Consider the following 14,886-nt stretch of genomic DNA (forward strand, 5'->3'; position numbering starts at 1 on the left):
TCTTGCATTCAACCAATGATGAACATCTGATAGTCGTCAGTGATACCATTCATGGTAATCGTGACCAAATCAGTGTCTGATATTGTTTCGCCAATGTCGCCTAGCTTATTCTTAAGCTCCTTGATATGAGAGATGAATGCTGCTACTGATTCATTCTCCTCCATTTTAATGGAGAGAATCTTGCTCTTTAGAAATAGTAGGTGATTTATGTTCTTGATCTCGTACAAGTCTTTGAGAGTTGTCCAGATGTCTGCTGCGAATTTACAATCTTGAATATGATGAATAATGCAATCTTTCACAGACAATTTGAGCATCACCTTTGCCTTATTCTCCCTCTTTTCCCAATCCTGGATTGTCGCTGTTGTTCCACCTATAGCTGGGGTCGGCTTCAATTCATCATTGGTTGCAATTGCCCACACCTCCAACAGGGTCTACAACTTAAATTTCCAATTGGAGTAATTGGAACCGTCGAGCTTATTTCTCTCATTCAGATTAGCCTCTGCCATCTGATTGTCCATCTTGACAGATCTCCCTAAAAAAAATGACCTCCAACGATTTAAAAGATGGATCTATCTCCGGACTTGAAGAGCAATCTCAAAAAAAATTAGGTGCTCTCTCTTAATAAAAAAAACAACTTCTCCAACTGGATGCCCAAAAAAAACAAAATTCTTCTTTGTTTTTTTAAAATGGACTCAAGACTCCCTTAAAATGGATGAAAGACTCCCTTATTTCATATGCACCCACGAATTCTTTTAAAAAAAATATTGTAACCCCAATGATTTTTTAAAAAGAAAATAAAAGTGAAACCTTACCCTGTTTTCGGCCTCCCAACACCACTGTCACCAACCGAGGAGGATATCAATGCTGCTATCAAGCATATTAGCGATTCTAGGAGCAGCACACAACGTCTGTAAATGGCCACCCTCAGCCTCCACCTGGAGCAGCACGCAGCAACGGGTAGCAAACACCCTCACCAGGGACGCCCTTCGGGCAATCAACACTACGATTTGAACACGCTCCCCCTGATTAATTGTGCATATGGGTCGATCAGAACGGGATCAAATGCGTGGCCACTAGGGACCTCTCTTCCGCTGCATCGACACCCACTCAGGCTCCTTCCAATGATAGTCCCACTGCACGGCTCCGTCGCTAATTACATGGGCCACTCCATGCTCCCACTGTGCCTACCCTTTCGTAGCATGCACGTAGCAGCTTTGACCTCCACACCAGCGCGTCTGATCTCTCTCCAACAGATCTCAACACCAACTCATCTTCATGCAGATGAGATGCAACAGCTCGCCTTCAAAGGGGCAACTCACCTTCACTTTAGCCTGACGGTCTTCTCTTCCTCTGCAGCGGATCCACCAACAGGTCGGCTACGTAGCAACACCTATCAACGCCACGCAACAACACCCTTCGAGCAGGCTTAGACGACAGTCAACAGGTCATCATCACGATCTTGATTCCAAATCCGCAATTATCTGTCGCAATTCTCAGAAACGCTGTAAGGAAATGAGTAATCATTGTGCTCGTGTCTCTGAGATCTGCGATGATCAGCGCCCTTTTTCGTTGAGGAAGAGCGATGATTACTGTGAATTAAAAAATAATCGTGTCACCGTTCCGCCTCCTCACCTTGCGAGGCTTTCTTCACACCATCCACCAAGGGATTTCTTCACACCAGCCACTCAATCAGCGATCAAAGCATACTAGCTTTGACTCACTAGCCCTAGAGCTCTGATACCATGCTAAAAACGGAAGAATCAACTTTATTGATAAACTGGGCAGCTCACAGTGAGGAGCTCCACCTAGAGACTGCCTCTGGCAGAACGCTCTACAATCTTCATCTTACAATCAAGAAATATATAGTTTTCACACAAGTGGGGAAGTTAGAACAACTGCCTAAGAAACAGGAACTAATTCCTAATCTAAAGCTCTAGGAATCGACTCTCTCCTAATTTACATAGTCTCCATTATCTACAACACTTCCCTCCTTAGCTCCTCTCTCTTACACAATATCATTATAGGCAATATACATACAGAAAACAATGATGTATTTCTATTATACATCTACTCCTAATCTCACACAATATCATTAAAAGGCAATATACATGCAGAAAACAATCATGTATTTCTATTATACATCTACTCCTAATCTCACACGTCAAGAGATAACTATTATCATTGAAAAATTGCTCATACAATGTTACAGATGATTGCCAGAAAATGTCATCAATCCATCAAGATAAAGGACACCTAAGACTATTAGTCAACATCTCAAAACTCGGGGGATTAATTTTATAAAATGTTTTTTTCCCTAGTCATGCTAACTCACAATTCAGATCTAGTGTAATCTGCGTGACTCTCCCTTCGAGAGTCACATTGATATGTAGACACGACAAATCTACAGTGAAAATCGTGGCTATGGCAGGTACTAACTACAAATGGGAAAATTAAGAGTTCAACGAAATTTTTAAAGAAAGGGTATTTAGAGCCTCCAAGGCTCCACCACATTCATTCCAAATGTGAGAGACCAACCACCTCCATTCAATGAGCCAGCCACCATAAAAGCTTGAAGAATCTCTATAAATAACAATCTTGAGTGACGAATTCAACAAGAAGAAGAAATACATTATCACATTGCCAAAATCTAGTTGGAATTTCCTTAAATTTCCAAGCATGTTCATTCCAAATGTGAGAGACCAACCACCTCCATTCAATGAGCCAGCCACCATAAAAGCTTGAAGAAACTCTATAAATAACAATCTTGAGTGACGAATTCAACAAGAAGAAGAAATACGTTATCGCATTGCCAAAATCTAGTTGGAATTCCCTTAAATTTCCAAGCTTGATTGCATGCACATTGTGAACTTACAAGCTTTCACCATTGAAAGACGTGGCAAGCTGTTTTTACAAAGGAGAGAAAGCTAGCAAAAAGGACCTTCCTTTGGAGGATTGAATGAGGCTGATATTGTTCAATACATTCTCCTTAGTGTCTCTTTCTTAGATCATTGCCACTTACACCATTATTTTGGGACAGAAATAATCCTTCCTAGCCAACATGATACGAAGCTCAAGCATAGGATAGATAAGTATCATACGTATTTGACATGAACCCATACTTTGTGTGTAAATCGTTTGTAGGAACAATAGTTACGCCAAATGCAATGTCTGGCATTCTTAAATTCACCTACCGTATTTTTCACATTTTAATAATAGAGTTCTCTGCAAATATTATATTTGTGAAATGTATCATAAAAAGCCATATCAAATAAAAACTCGTTCCCTCCTAACAAATGCAGCTGAATCCAATCATTGATTAATAAAGCACCAACCTACATTGACAAGAAGAAATGTTGGAATGTAATGCTGAAAGCATAAATATAATGCCAGCGAAGTACGACAATTCATCTATGTGATCCCATGGCGAAGATTCTCTTCCCAAGATCGTAATACTAAAACTACAAATTACCAAATCTGTTAATTCAGAGGAACACCAGATATTCTCCAATACGCAGACTACGTTATACATCGAATATGTCAGATGGGACCTCAGATGGCCAAGACATGAATATAACGTATGAAGAACCCACATGTCACCCTAAACGAGTTATGAGGATCTCCCTATAAGAACAGTGATGTGCCAGTATACACAGTGCCCAGATTTCTTCTTTTCTAGAATATTTACCTCTTTCATTGGATCTCGGTTTGTAATTATCTTCCTAATTGTCTTTATAGCATTTATGGTTCTCCTAGGGCTTTTCCAGCAGCACACAAGAGATATGTATTGTAGTACCCCAATCCCCAACTTTGTCCCTGGCCTCAATGTTTGGGGATCATGATCTGAGTGAATCAATTGCAAATTTTCTACCTTCATATCATAGTGATGATCTCTCAAAATAAAATACGCAGAGCTACTTGCAGAACCCCTGAGAAGAGAACCGTATGATCGAAAGAATCTTGTTTAAACCTTTGTGAACTAACCTCAAAATCTGTTCATTGATATAGCCAATGAGTTTGCACATTCTCATAATATATCATCATAGCGTGCCTTGTGTAGAAGTCCTGTACTGTTAATTTATGAAACCTTGAAATATGTCAGTTTCAAATAGGCATCAGACAGTATCTTATTATGTCGTGCTCACAAGATTAAAGTTCTGGCCATCAAAAACAAGAGATGTAAGTAAGCATTCATTGGTTGACATCCAATCATTAAAATTAAAAAAAAAAATACCTTAATTAATTATTGGAAATGAAGAATGCTCACATATCCATACTTGACATGGTTGATCAAGCTCCTACGTTTCATTCAAGCAGTTGAATGAAATTGGCCTGCAGTAAGAAGACGAAAACGCATTAGGTTAGCCTTTCATGTATTATAAAAACCATCAGATATTGACTTCTGCATTTAGTGATCCCTAGAGTTTATATGAAGAAAATGTAGCTTACCATGTACTTCATTATTTTTAGCAGGGTAATTCCGGGCAATGGTTCGCTAAGGTGCGGGTCTGATGTCATTTTACTATATAAAAAGACATGCAATTTACCAGAAACATAACGAGAGACATAGTTCCTAGTTACCAACATATTCTTCACTTAGCGTAACCAATAGTCCCTGCAAGAACACTTGCCTTCAGGTAATGGTAGAAACGGTTGGTATCCCTCTTAATAATTTCTTGTGCGGCAAGCTTAGAACTGAACTTGGTCGCCAAGTGGCAGTCAAGACAAACTCAAAGGTTTTTATGCAGCTAGGTGTCCGTGTTCCTAGAGTCGTATTGATAAAGCCCAAAGGCAATGGTTAACTACTCACTGTGGTAGCTGAGAATATGTTCTCTCTGCTCTTCCACGTGTAGCACAAAGTCCGCTTTCGGCTCATACGCTACCCTCTTCATCTACCCATACAAACTCTCCAATTCTGCATAAACTCTATCTGTTTCTGGGCACAATCGTTCTCCGACAAAGAAAGGATAAACCTTGTTGTTGACCTCAATCCAGCTGCATCCTGTAACCTTTCTCACTCCCCTGTCTTCCATCATTTTTCTCACTTTTTCCATGTCCTCCCATCTGCCGGCTGCTGCATAAATGTTTGACAGAAGCACATAATGTGCAGAATTCGTAGGGTCCAATTCTATAAGGTTCTGTGCTGCATGTTCTCCTAACTTCGTATTTGTATAGACTCTACAGGCAGCAAGCAGAGATACCCATATGCCAACATTGGACTTAACTGGCATTTTTCCAATAAAACTTTGTGCCTCATCAAGTTGACCAGCACGGCCAAGAAGGTCAACCATGCAGTAGTAATGCTCCAATGTAGGGGTAATTCCATAATCTCGATTCATGCTATGAAAGTGTTAGTTTGACAACGGTTTTTTGGGTAAATGTAGTTAAACAGTTTTGTAACGAGTAATTTAGTTATGTATGTAACGGTAGCTATTCACATGAATATATCGAATGCCATGTAGAGGAAATTCATTCTGGAATAAAACAGATACAAATTCAGTTTTATCTTTTCTTGGTCTTCTCCCTTTTCTTGCTATTCTTCCTAAAATCTCTGCCATTATTTCAGCAAGTGGTATCAGAGCCTGGACAAACCCCTGCTGTGCGAACCTGTGATCAAACCCGTGATTTGAACCTGTGGACGGCGTGTCTGTGGACGGCGTGATTTGAAGAACGCTGTAATTCTGCTGTGGACTGATTTGAACCCGTGGACGGCTGGAGTCTGACGCTGTTGTGATTTGAAGATCAAATTTTCTGCTGTGGACTGATTTGAACCCGTGGACGGCTGGAGTCTGACGCTGTTGTGATTTGAAGATCAAATGAAGGTTAAATTAACGCTAATCGCTTGAAGAATTCTGCTGTGGACGGCATCTGGAGTCTGTGCTGTGGACGGCGTGAAGAATTGAACCCGTGGACGGCGTGTTCTTGGCTTGAAGAATCCCTGTGGACGGTAACGCTGTAGCAGAATCGCTTGATCCCTGAGGACGGCGTGATTTGGCTTGAAGAATCCCTGTGGACGGTAGCAGAATCGCTTGAAGAATCCCTTGGACGGCGTGATTGATTTGAACTCGTGGAGTGGACGGCGTGTTCTTGCAGAAAGTCCAAGACCTGCGTGAGGGCCTGCAACTTTATGCAGAGGATTTGTGACAGAGCGTGAAATCCGGGTATTGATCGGAGTTTCCAGACTTTTTTTTTTTCTAGCAGAATTTAAAAAAAAAAAAAAAAAAAAAACAAAAGCTGAAGATTGAAAAGTTGTTGTTTTTATAAAATATTGAAAAAAAAAGGGAAGGGTTTGCAGAAATTCTTTAAAGATAGCAGCAAAGGTTGTTCAGATTTTTTTTCAGACCGCAGAGATTGAAAAGGGTGTTGTTGTTTTTTTTAAATATTGTAGAAGAACAAGTTTGCAAGGGATTTGCACGAATGTTGTGAAACTAGAAAAACAAAAGGGTTTGCAAGAAATCAAAGGATTTGAAACTTGTCTTTCTGTTTGAATTGGGGAAGTTATTTTTTTTTAAAGCCTGAAATCCTAGGAAGGAGGGAAAATGGCCAAGATGTCGAATGCAAGATTCGAGGTGGAGAAATTCACCGGAAAGAGCAATTTTGCTCTTTGGAAACTGAAGGTTAAGGATCTGCTTGTGCAACAAGGGTTGCACAAGGCATTGGATGGGGTTACTAAGAAACCTACAACCATGACTACTTCAGACTGGGAGGACTTGGATGCCCGAGCTCTCAGTACCATCCGGTTATGTCTAGCGGATGAAGTTCTCTTCAACATCGTTGAAGAGACTACAGCGTCAGGTTTGTGGGAAAAACTTGAAAACCTTTATATGACAAAATCATTAACCAACAGAATTTATCTGAAACGACAATTATACAGTCTTCGAATGAAACAAGGTTCAAGCCTTGCAGAACATTTGAATGTTTTTAATACACTAATTTGTCAATTAACAGATATGGAAGTCAAAATACAGGAAGAAGATAAAGCCATAACCTTTCTGTGTTCTCTGCCTGAATCATGGGATCACTTCGTAACCTCAATCAGCTTCATCTCTGCTGATTCTTTGAAGTTTGAATCAGTCGTGGGAGCTCTTCTGTCTGAAGAAGTACGAAGGAAATCCAGCACTGATACAACTACATCAGAAGCCATGGTCGCTAGAGGACGCTCAAAGGAAAGAGGAGACAAACCAAGGGGGTCTTCCAGGTCGAAATCGAAGGGCGAAAAGTGTAAGGCAAAATGTTGGAACTGCGGTAAAGTTGGACACTTGAAGAAGCACTGTTGGAAACGGAAGGAATCTGAAAACCTGAAGAACGAAGCGAATCAGGCTGATTCAGGTATTGTAGACGAAGTTTTATCTGCTGATGAATTGTGTATGATAGATGAAACTTCACCTGAATGTAATGTCTCTCAGAGTTTTGATAGCTGGCTGTTAGACTCTGGTGCTTCGCATCATATGTGCCCACATAGAAATTGGTTTACTTCGTATGAAAATGTAAACGGTAGTTTTGTGTTTATGGGTAACAATATGTCATGTCAGACTGTTGGGATGGGAGATATCAGGATTAAGATGTATGATAACACAGTTAGAACATTAACTAGTGTTAGACATGTACCTAATTTGAAGAAAAATTTAATCTCTTTGGGAGTGTTGGATTCAGATGGTTATAAGTTTACAGGTCAGGATGGCGTCTTGAAAGTCTTCAAAGGTGCCCTTGTGGTTATGAAGGCAGAGAAGGTCGGGAATCTTTACAGGTTAAAAGGAAGTACTCAGGTCGGTGAAGCAGCGGTTGTGTCAGAAAAGGAAGAAGCAGGTACTCGTCTGTGGCATCAACGGTTGGGTCATATGAGCGAGAAAGGTCTTCACATACTGATGAAACGTAAATCTCTTCCCGGTCTGAAATCCTTGAATTTAGATTTCTGTAAACATTGTGTGTATGGGAAACAGTGTAAACAGAGATTTAAAGTTGGCAATCATAATAGTAAAGATGTGTTAGACTACATTCATTCTGATCTGTGGGGGCCTTCCCCTGTTATGTCATATGGAGGTGCTTTGTATTTTTTAACGTTCGTTGATGATTACTCTCGTAGAGTTTGGGTCTATATGCTAAAAAGGAAAGCTGATGTATTCAATGTCTTTAAACAATTTAAAGTAATGGTAGAGAAAAGAACAGGCAAATCTATTAAATGTCTAAGAACTGACAATGGTGGTGAGTTCACTTCTGTTGAGTTTGAACAATACTGTAAGGATGAGGGCATTGTTAGACACAAAACTGCTGTCTATACTCCTCAGCAAAATGGTGTTGCTGAGCGTATGAATCGGACTCTTATGGAAAGAGCCAGAAGCATGATCAGCAATGCTAACTTGCAAAAGGAGCTGTGGGCAGAAGCAGTATCTACTGCTTGTTATTTAGTTAACAGATCACCTTCAGCAGCAATTGATTGTAAAATTCCTGAAGAAGTCTGGACAGGTCAGTCTTGTGACTATTCTCATTTGAGGATATTTGGCTGTGATGCTTATTCTCTTATTCCGAAAAATCAGCATTCAAAGTTAGATCCAAAGTCGAAATGTTATGTCTTTGTTGGGTATGACTATGCAGTGAAAGGATATAGGTTGTGGGATCCTACATTGTGGAAGATAGTCATTAGTAGAGATGTAACATTTGATGAATCCTCTTTGTTAAAATCAAATGTTGAAAGAGTTGAACAGGAACAGGTATCGCCGTGTCAACGAGTTCAGTTGGAGGCTAGATCTTTCGGTGACAGTCGAAAGGAAGGAGCGACTTCTGGAGACAAAGGTGTTGAAGACACAAAGGAAGCCGTTGAAGCTTCTGAACCAGTGCAAGTTTCTAAACCAGTTCAGCAACCAGTCACTCTGAGAAGGTCAACAAGGGAAAGGAAAACTCCCAAAAGGTATGAAGATTCTGCTTCATCTTTTGCTTTGGTTACTGAAGATGGGGAACCGTCTTGTTATCAGGAAGCGATAGATGATACAGATAGCGAGAAATGGAAAAAAGCTATGGAAGAAGAAATGGACTCCTTAGCCAAGAACAATACCTGGGATCTTGTAGAGCTTCCTGAAGGGAGAAGTGTTGTTGGATGTAAATGGGTCTTCAAGCTGAAACGGAAAGTTGATGGTAGTATCGAAAGATATAAGGCGAGACTGGTAGCAAAAGGGTATTCTCAGGTTGAAGGTATAGACTTTCATGAGATTTTTTCTCCAGTTGTAAAACTTGTTTCTATACGTACTGTGTTGGCACTAACTGCGTTGCTTAATCTTGAGTTAGAACAGTTAGATGTTAAAACAGCTTTTCTACATGGTGATTTGAACGAAGAGATATATATGGAACAACCAGAAGGTTTTGTACGAGGTCGCAGCAGAAGATTAGTTTGCAAGCTCAGGAAATCATTGTATGGTCTGAGGCAGTCTCCCAGACAATGGTACAAGAAGTTTGATTCCGTCATGGTGAGCCAGAACTTTATAAGAAGTGAGTATGATCATTGTGTGTACTTCAAAAGTTTCAATCGCATATTCATTATCTTAGCTTTGTATGTTAACGATATGCTTATTGCAAGCAAAAGCATGGAAGAGATCAACAGGTTAAAGGCTCAACTCTCTAGGGCGTTTGATATGAAGGATCTTGGAGTAGCAAAACATATCTTGGGCATGGAGATACACACAGACAGGAAAAATGGTAAGCTTTGGTTATCACAGCAGAAGTATGTGGAGAAGGTACTTGAAAAGTTCTCTATGAATAATGTGAAACCTGTTAATGTTCCTCTAGCTTCCCATTTTAAGCTTTCTTCGGTTTTGAGTCCTAGAGCTGATGAAGAAAAGCAGTATATGTCTCATGTACCATATGCAAATGCGGTAGGCAACTTAATGTATGCGATGGTATCTACAAGACCTGCAATTTCACATGCAGTTGGAGTTGTCAGCAGGTTCATGGCAAATCCAGGTAAAGAACATTGGCAAGCAGTGAAATGGGTGCTTTGATATCTAAGAGGCACAAGAGATCATTGCATCATCTTTAATGGTAGTGAAGGATCAGTCTGCGGATATGTAGATGCTGACTATGCAGGTGATTTGGACAAAAGAAGATCTACTACAGGTTACGTCTTTACTCTTGCAGGTGGAGCAATTAGTTGGATGTCAAAGCTTCAAGACACGGTTGCATTGTCCACTACCGAAGCTGAATATATAGCTGCTTCAGATGCCAGTAAAGAAGCAATCTGGTTAAAGGGTTTGCTCGATGAAATTGGAAGAACGCAGGAGAAAGTGAGTGTACTTTGTGACAGTCAAAGTGCTATTCACTTGGCCACAAACCCTGCCTATCACAGCAGAACCAAGCACATTGATGTGAGATATCATTTTCTGAGACATGTGATCGATGGTGGCAAAGTAGCTCTTAAAAAGGTCCATACACGAGAAAATTGTGCAGACATATTCACAAAGCCAGTTACAGTAGAGAAGTTGCGGTGGTGTTTAGCTTCTCTTGGCTTGCAGGAGAGATGATGAATGGGAAAATTGTTGTCAAGGTGGAGTTTGTTAGTTTGACAACGGTTTTTTGGGTAAATGTAGTTAAACAGTTTTTGTAACGAGTAATTTAGTTATGTATGTAACGGTAGCTATTCACATGAATATATCGAATGCCATGTAGAGGAAATTCATTCTGGAATAAAACAGATAGAAATTCAGTTTTATCTTTTCTTGGTCTTCTCCCTTTTCTTGCTATTCTTCCTAAAATCTCTGCCATTATTTCAACAGAAAGTACTGCCAACCATCATCCACTAGGCCCGCATGGCAGCATGCAGATAGAACTCCAATGAAAGTAACATTGTTTGGTTTCATGCCAAAGCATTGCATCTTTTCAAAGAGTAGGAATGCCTCCTCACCAACCCCGTGCATGGCATATCCTACAATCATGGCAGTCCATGAAACCACATCTAGCTTGGGCATTTTATCAAACATCTTGCGCGCATCTTCTATGCTCCCACATTTGGCATACATGTCAATGAGAGCGCTCCCAACAAAGGCATCAGGCTGAAACCCACTTCTAATTATGTCTTCATGGGCTTCCTTACCGAGTACGAGAATCGCTAACTGCGCACATGCAGGTAAAACACTAGCAAAGGTATCAGGATCGGGCTTTAAACCTGTCAACAGCATTTGTTTGAAGAGCTTCACAGCCTCAGCAAAATGCCCAATCTGTTCATATCCTGCAATCATAGCATTCCAGGAAATCACATTTCTTTCAGGCATTCTCTCAAACAGCTTTAAGGCCTCATCAAGAAACCCATTCTGTGCATATCCTGCAACCATTGCATTCCATGATATCACATTCCGCTCAGGCATTTCTGTGAACAGCTTCCAGGCCTCGTCAAGACGTGCATTCTTCGCATAGGCAACAACCATGGCAGTCCATGATACCACATTCCTTTCAGGCATTTTCTGAAAGAGACTCAGGGCCTCATCAATGGGTTCTGACATTGCATATCCAGCAATCATTGAAGTCCAGGTCACCACGTTTCTCTCAGGCATTTTGTCAAACACTCTACGTGCATCCTCAATACTACCGCATTTGACATACACATCTACAAGTGAGCTGCCAACGCAGACATCATATTGAAATCCACTCGTAATTGTGTTTGCATGAATCTCCTTACCCTGTTGCAGAGCTCCCATCTTGGCACATGTTGACAGGACGGTAGTGAAGGTAAAGTTATCCGGTAGAGTGCACGCTCGTTGCATTTGGGAGAACAGTCTGAATGCCTCTATTCCATATCCGTGCTTGGCATAAGCTGCAATCATGGCAGTCCATGACACTTCATTTCGCCAAGTCAGTTTGTCCAAAACCCGACGAGCATCTGCCAGTCTCCCGCATTTGGCATATGTGGTCACAAGCTGGTTTCCTAAGTAGAGATCAATCTCAATTCCTGTAAGAATGATATGGGCATGGACTAGTTTGCCTTCTGGCATGGTTTTTATGTTAACGCAGCCTTGCAGGAGACAAGCATACGTATAGGAGTCTGGACAAATGTTTCCCTTGTCCATGTGTTGCAGATTGTGGAGCGCCTGCTTTAACAGGCCCTGCTTAAAGAGTGATCTCACAGAAGCCGTTGGCATTGTTACAAGGCTTTGGAAGCTTCTGGAGTTTGCAACCCATTGAGCCAAAGGGGTTAGTTCAAAAAAAGGGAGATACTGGTAGTGCCCGAGGATTTTCAGGGTCGCTGATCAATCCATGGCTTAAAAACAGATTGAAAACACCCAATCAATCACAAAGGATCACGGTAATTGATTAACGAAATTGATGCATAATCCAACCGTGTTGGGAGACTCGTTTGGCAAAGTCCTTAGCAAGCACTTCTAAGATTCCTTTGCCGATTTAAACTACTTCCTTTCCGATCAATGCAATGCTCGTGGCAACGTGATCTGAACTTGCTCTCTAAGTTTTTTAAGTCAATGAATTGTGTCATCTCCCATGTAGTGTTCAAAATTGAACACGTCTCGAGTCAAGAGCCCTCTAGCACGTCAAGAAGTGCTCGGTACTTGGCAAAATTTACGAGTCAAAAAAAGAAATTGTATTTCTACATGTTAAAAAAAAAACTGTGAATAATATTATAAAATGTCTCATGAATGTTTCTGGTCGCCAGACATTTAGGAAAATTCCGGTTATTTATTACCTTAGGGTTTGGTTGCAACGTATATTGTTCTCTTATTCACGCCTTTCACGCCTAGGTTGCAACTTGCATTGTTTTCTGATTGACCTATAAACTCTAGGGTACGCTGGGGGCAGAAAGTTGTTGCATCATTAAAGAAAGCATAAATTATGTATAGTGCCCATTCAACATCGTAATGGAGGATGTCGCATTGATAGCAGTCATAATAGTGGCAGTGTTAGATCAATGGAGGATTGTAACTTGTAAGGAAAGTTTCGTTGGAGCTTTACTTTGAATTGCAACTAGTCCATCCACAGTTCTTAGGAGTTGGTAATTCCTATTTCCTCATAGATGGACTCGACGTTGTTGATGGTCAGTGCATTTATTTTATTCTGCTTGCAATTTTGAGATTTTTTGTAGGCAACTCTAAAGCATATTTGTGGTTGATCCTCGCATCCGGCCACAAAGACAAATAGACAGGGGAAGGAATCTATGAACATTTTTTCGAAGTCTTACCAGGTGATCTATAAGCATCAGCTTAGATCCATCTAACGTTGGATCTATCATACGTTAAGAGGGATCAAATCTCTCTATGCAAACCTTCTTTTTGGAATGTAGAATTTGAGGAAAGGTTTGCACCTCGAAGGATTTGATCCATCTCGGCACATGATAGATCTAGTGTTTGATGGATCTATGTTGGTTCCAATTGAGGGCAAAAAAGTCACATTTTTAGATTATCATTATTATGTATATGTTTGAGATTAACTTCAAAATTTACATTATATTTTCTTTGCTTGGCATGACCATATCATTCTCTTTTTTAATTTAGTTTGTGTTGTTTGCCTTGAATGGTTTGTACCACTGTGTTTGAACGCTTTTAGTGGTTTGTGTGTTTATGTGTTTGGATTTGGATAATAATGTTTTTGAATGTTACAGCTGTTGTGTTATATTTTTATATGTATGTAATTGTTTATTAGTAATTAGTTGGTGATGAAGAAGGGAGACAATCTTGTCAATAGTTTGCAAGAGGATTGATATTGCACATCTATTTCATTTGATTTAAGGTATCACAACTTTTGACAATTAATGTCCCTCGAGATATTACTAAATATATCTTGAAGAGTAGTTTTAATAATTTATTGTGTCAAAATTTCTCTCGAAATAATTTTTTTCTTTTCTAATGTTTGAAATAATTTATTTCCTTCAAGAATAATTTGATGACTTTTATCTATAGTCTATTCAGCAAAGTCAATAGATTATGTATTTTTGTTTTTCTTTTTTAATGAGTGGCTAGAATTATTTTGAATTATTAGTAATTAGTTGGTGATGTAGAAGGGAGATGATCTTGTCAAGGATTAATTTGCATTTTGGAGGAGGATTGATTTTGCACATCTATTTCACTTTAATTCTAGGTATAGCAACTTTTGACAACTAATTAATTCTTAATAGTGTCCTTTTAGGTATTACTAAATATATCTTGAAAATATTTTTTCTTAATAATCTACAAGGTCAAAATTAACATCTAATGCGAGCAATCAAATAAGATTACAAAATAACATCTACACTGAAATCAATTCATCTAATACAAGCAATCAAATGAGATTAGAAATCAACATCTATATTGAAATCAAAGTATCCAATGAAAGCAATCAAATAGGATTAGAAATCCAAATCTACACTAAAATAAATGCATCTAGTGCAAGAAATCAAATAGGATTAAAAATCAACATCTACACTGAAACCAACGCATTTAGAGAAAGTAATCAAATAGGATTAGAAATCAACATCTACACTGAAATCAATGCATCCGGTGCAAACAATTGAATAGAATTCTAAGAAATCATCATCTACACTGAAATCAATGCATCTAGTGCAAGAAATATTCTTCCCTCTCTCTCCCCTCCATCTAATCTTGAAAAAATAAATGCATCTAGTGCAAGAAATATTCTTCCCTCTCTCTCCCCTCCATCTAATCTTGAAAAATATTTTTAATAATTTATGGTCTCAAGATTAACAACATCCAATCCATCTAATGTGAGCAATCAAATAGGATTAGAAAACAACATCTACACTGAAATTCATGTGTCTAATGCAAGCAATCAAATAAGATTATAAATCAACATCTACACTGAAATCAATGCATCTAGTGTAAGAAATCAAATATAATTAGAAATCAGCATCTACACCGGAACCAATGCATCTAGTGCAAGAAATCAAATAGGATTAGAAATCACCAT

General features: G+C 39.4%; 1 protein-coding gene and 1 long non-coding RNA gene across 2 annotated transcripts; both read right to left on the minus strand.

The window, feature by feature from the left end:
• Positions 1-2,853: 2,853 nt before the first annotated feature.
• Positions 2,854-4,862, minus strand: LOC149247814 (uncharacterized). Its single transcript, XR_016266638.1, has 3 exons — positions 4,447-4,862; positions 4,265-4,329; positions 2,854-4,154 (listed from the first exon to the last, which is right to left on the minus strand). It is a non-coding gene; the product is annotated as an uncharacterized LOC149247814 (long non-coding RNA).
• Positions 4,863-5,405: 543 nt separating this feature from the next.
• Positions 5,406-12,453, minus strand: LOC149247815 (pentatricopeptide repeat-containing protein At2g13600-like). Its single transcript, XM_089445778.1, has 3 exons — positions 10,765-12,453; positions 5,886-6,114; positions 5,406-5,792 (listed from the first exon to the last, which is right to left on the minus strand). Exons 1-3 carry the CDS (start codon positions 12,114-12,116, stop codon positions 5,406-5,408), a joined length of 1,968 nt encoding a protein of 655 aa, XP_089301904.1. The 5' UTR covers positions 12,117-12,453.
• Positions 12,454-14,886: the final 2,433 nt, after the last annotated feature.

The sequence above is a fragment of the Pinus tabuliformis genome, chromosome 7 (genome assembly GCF_031772625.1).
Source record: "Pinus tabuliformis cultivar Carrire ecotype Pingquan chromosome 7, CPIR1, whole genome shotgun sequence".
Lineage (NCBI taxonomy): Eukaryota > Viridiplantae > Streptophyta > Pinopsida > Pinales > Pinaceae > Pinus > Pinus tabuliformis.

Bases quoted from the DNA above. Each gene is read 5' to 3' on its own strand.
- LOC149247815 (XM_089445778.1), bottom strand. From the start codon at position 12,116: ATGCCAACGGCTTCTGTGAGATCACTCTTTAAGCAGGGCCTGTTAAAG. The intron at 6,115-10,764 runs GTACTTTCTGTT...ATAAAGTTGCAG, and splicing joins CTAGTGGATGATGGTTGGCA to GCCCTCACGCAGGTCTTGGA. The intron at 5,793-5,885 runs GTCCACAGCACA...AAATCACAACAG, and splicing joins CGGGTTCAATTCTTCACGCC to CGTCAGACTCCAGCCGTCCA.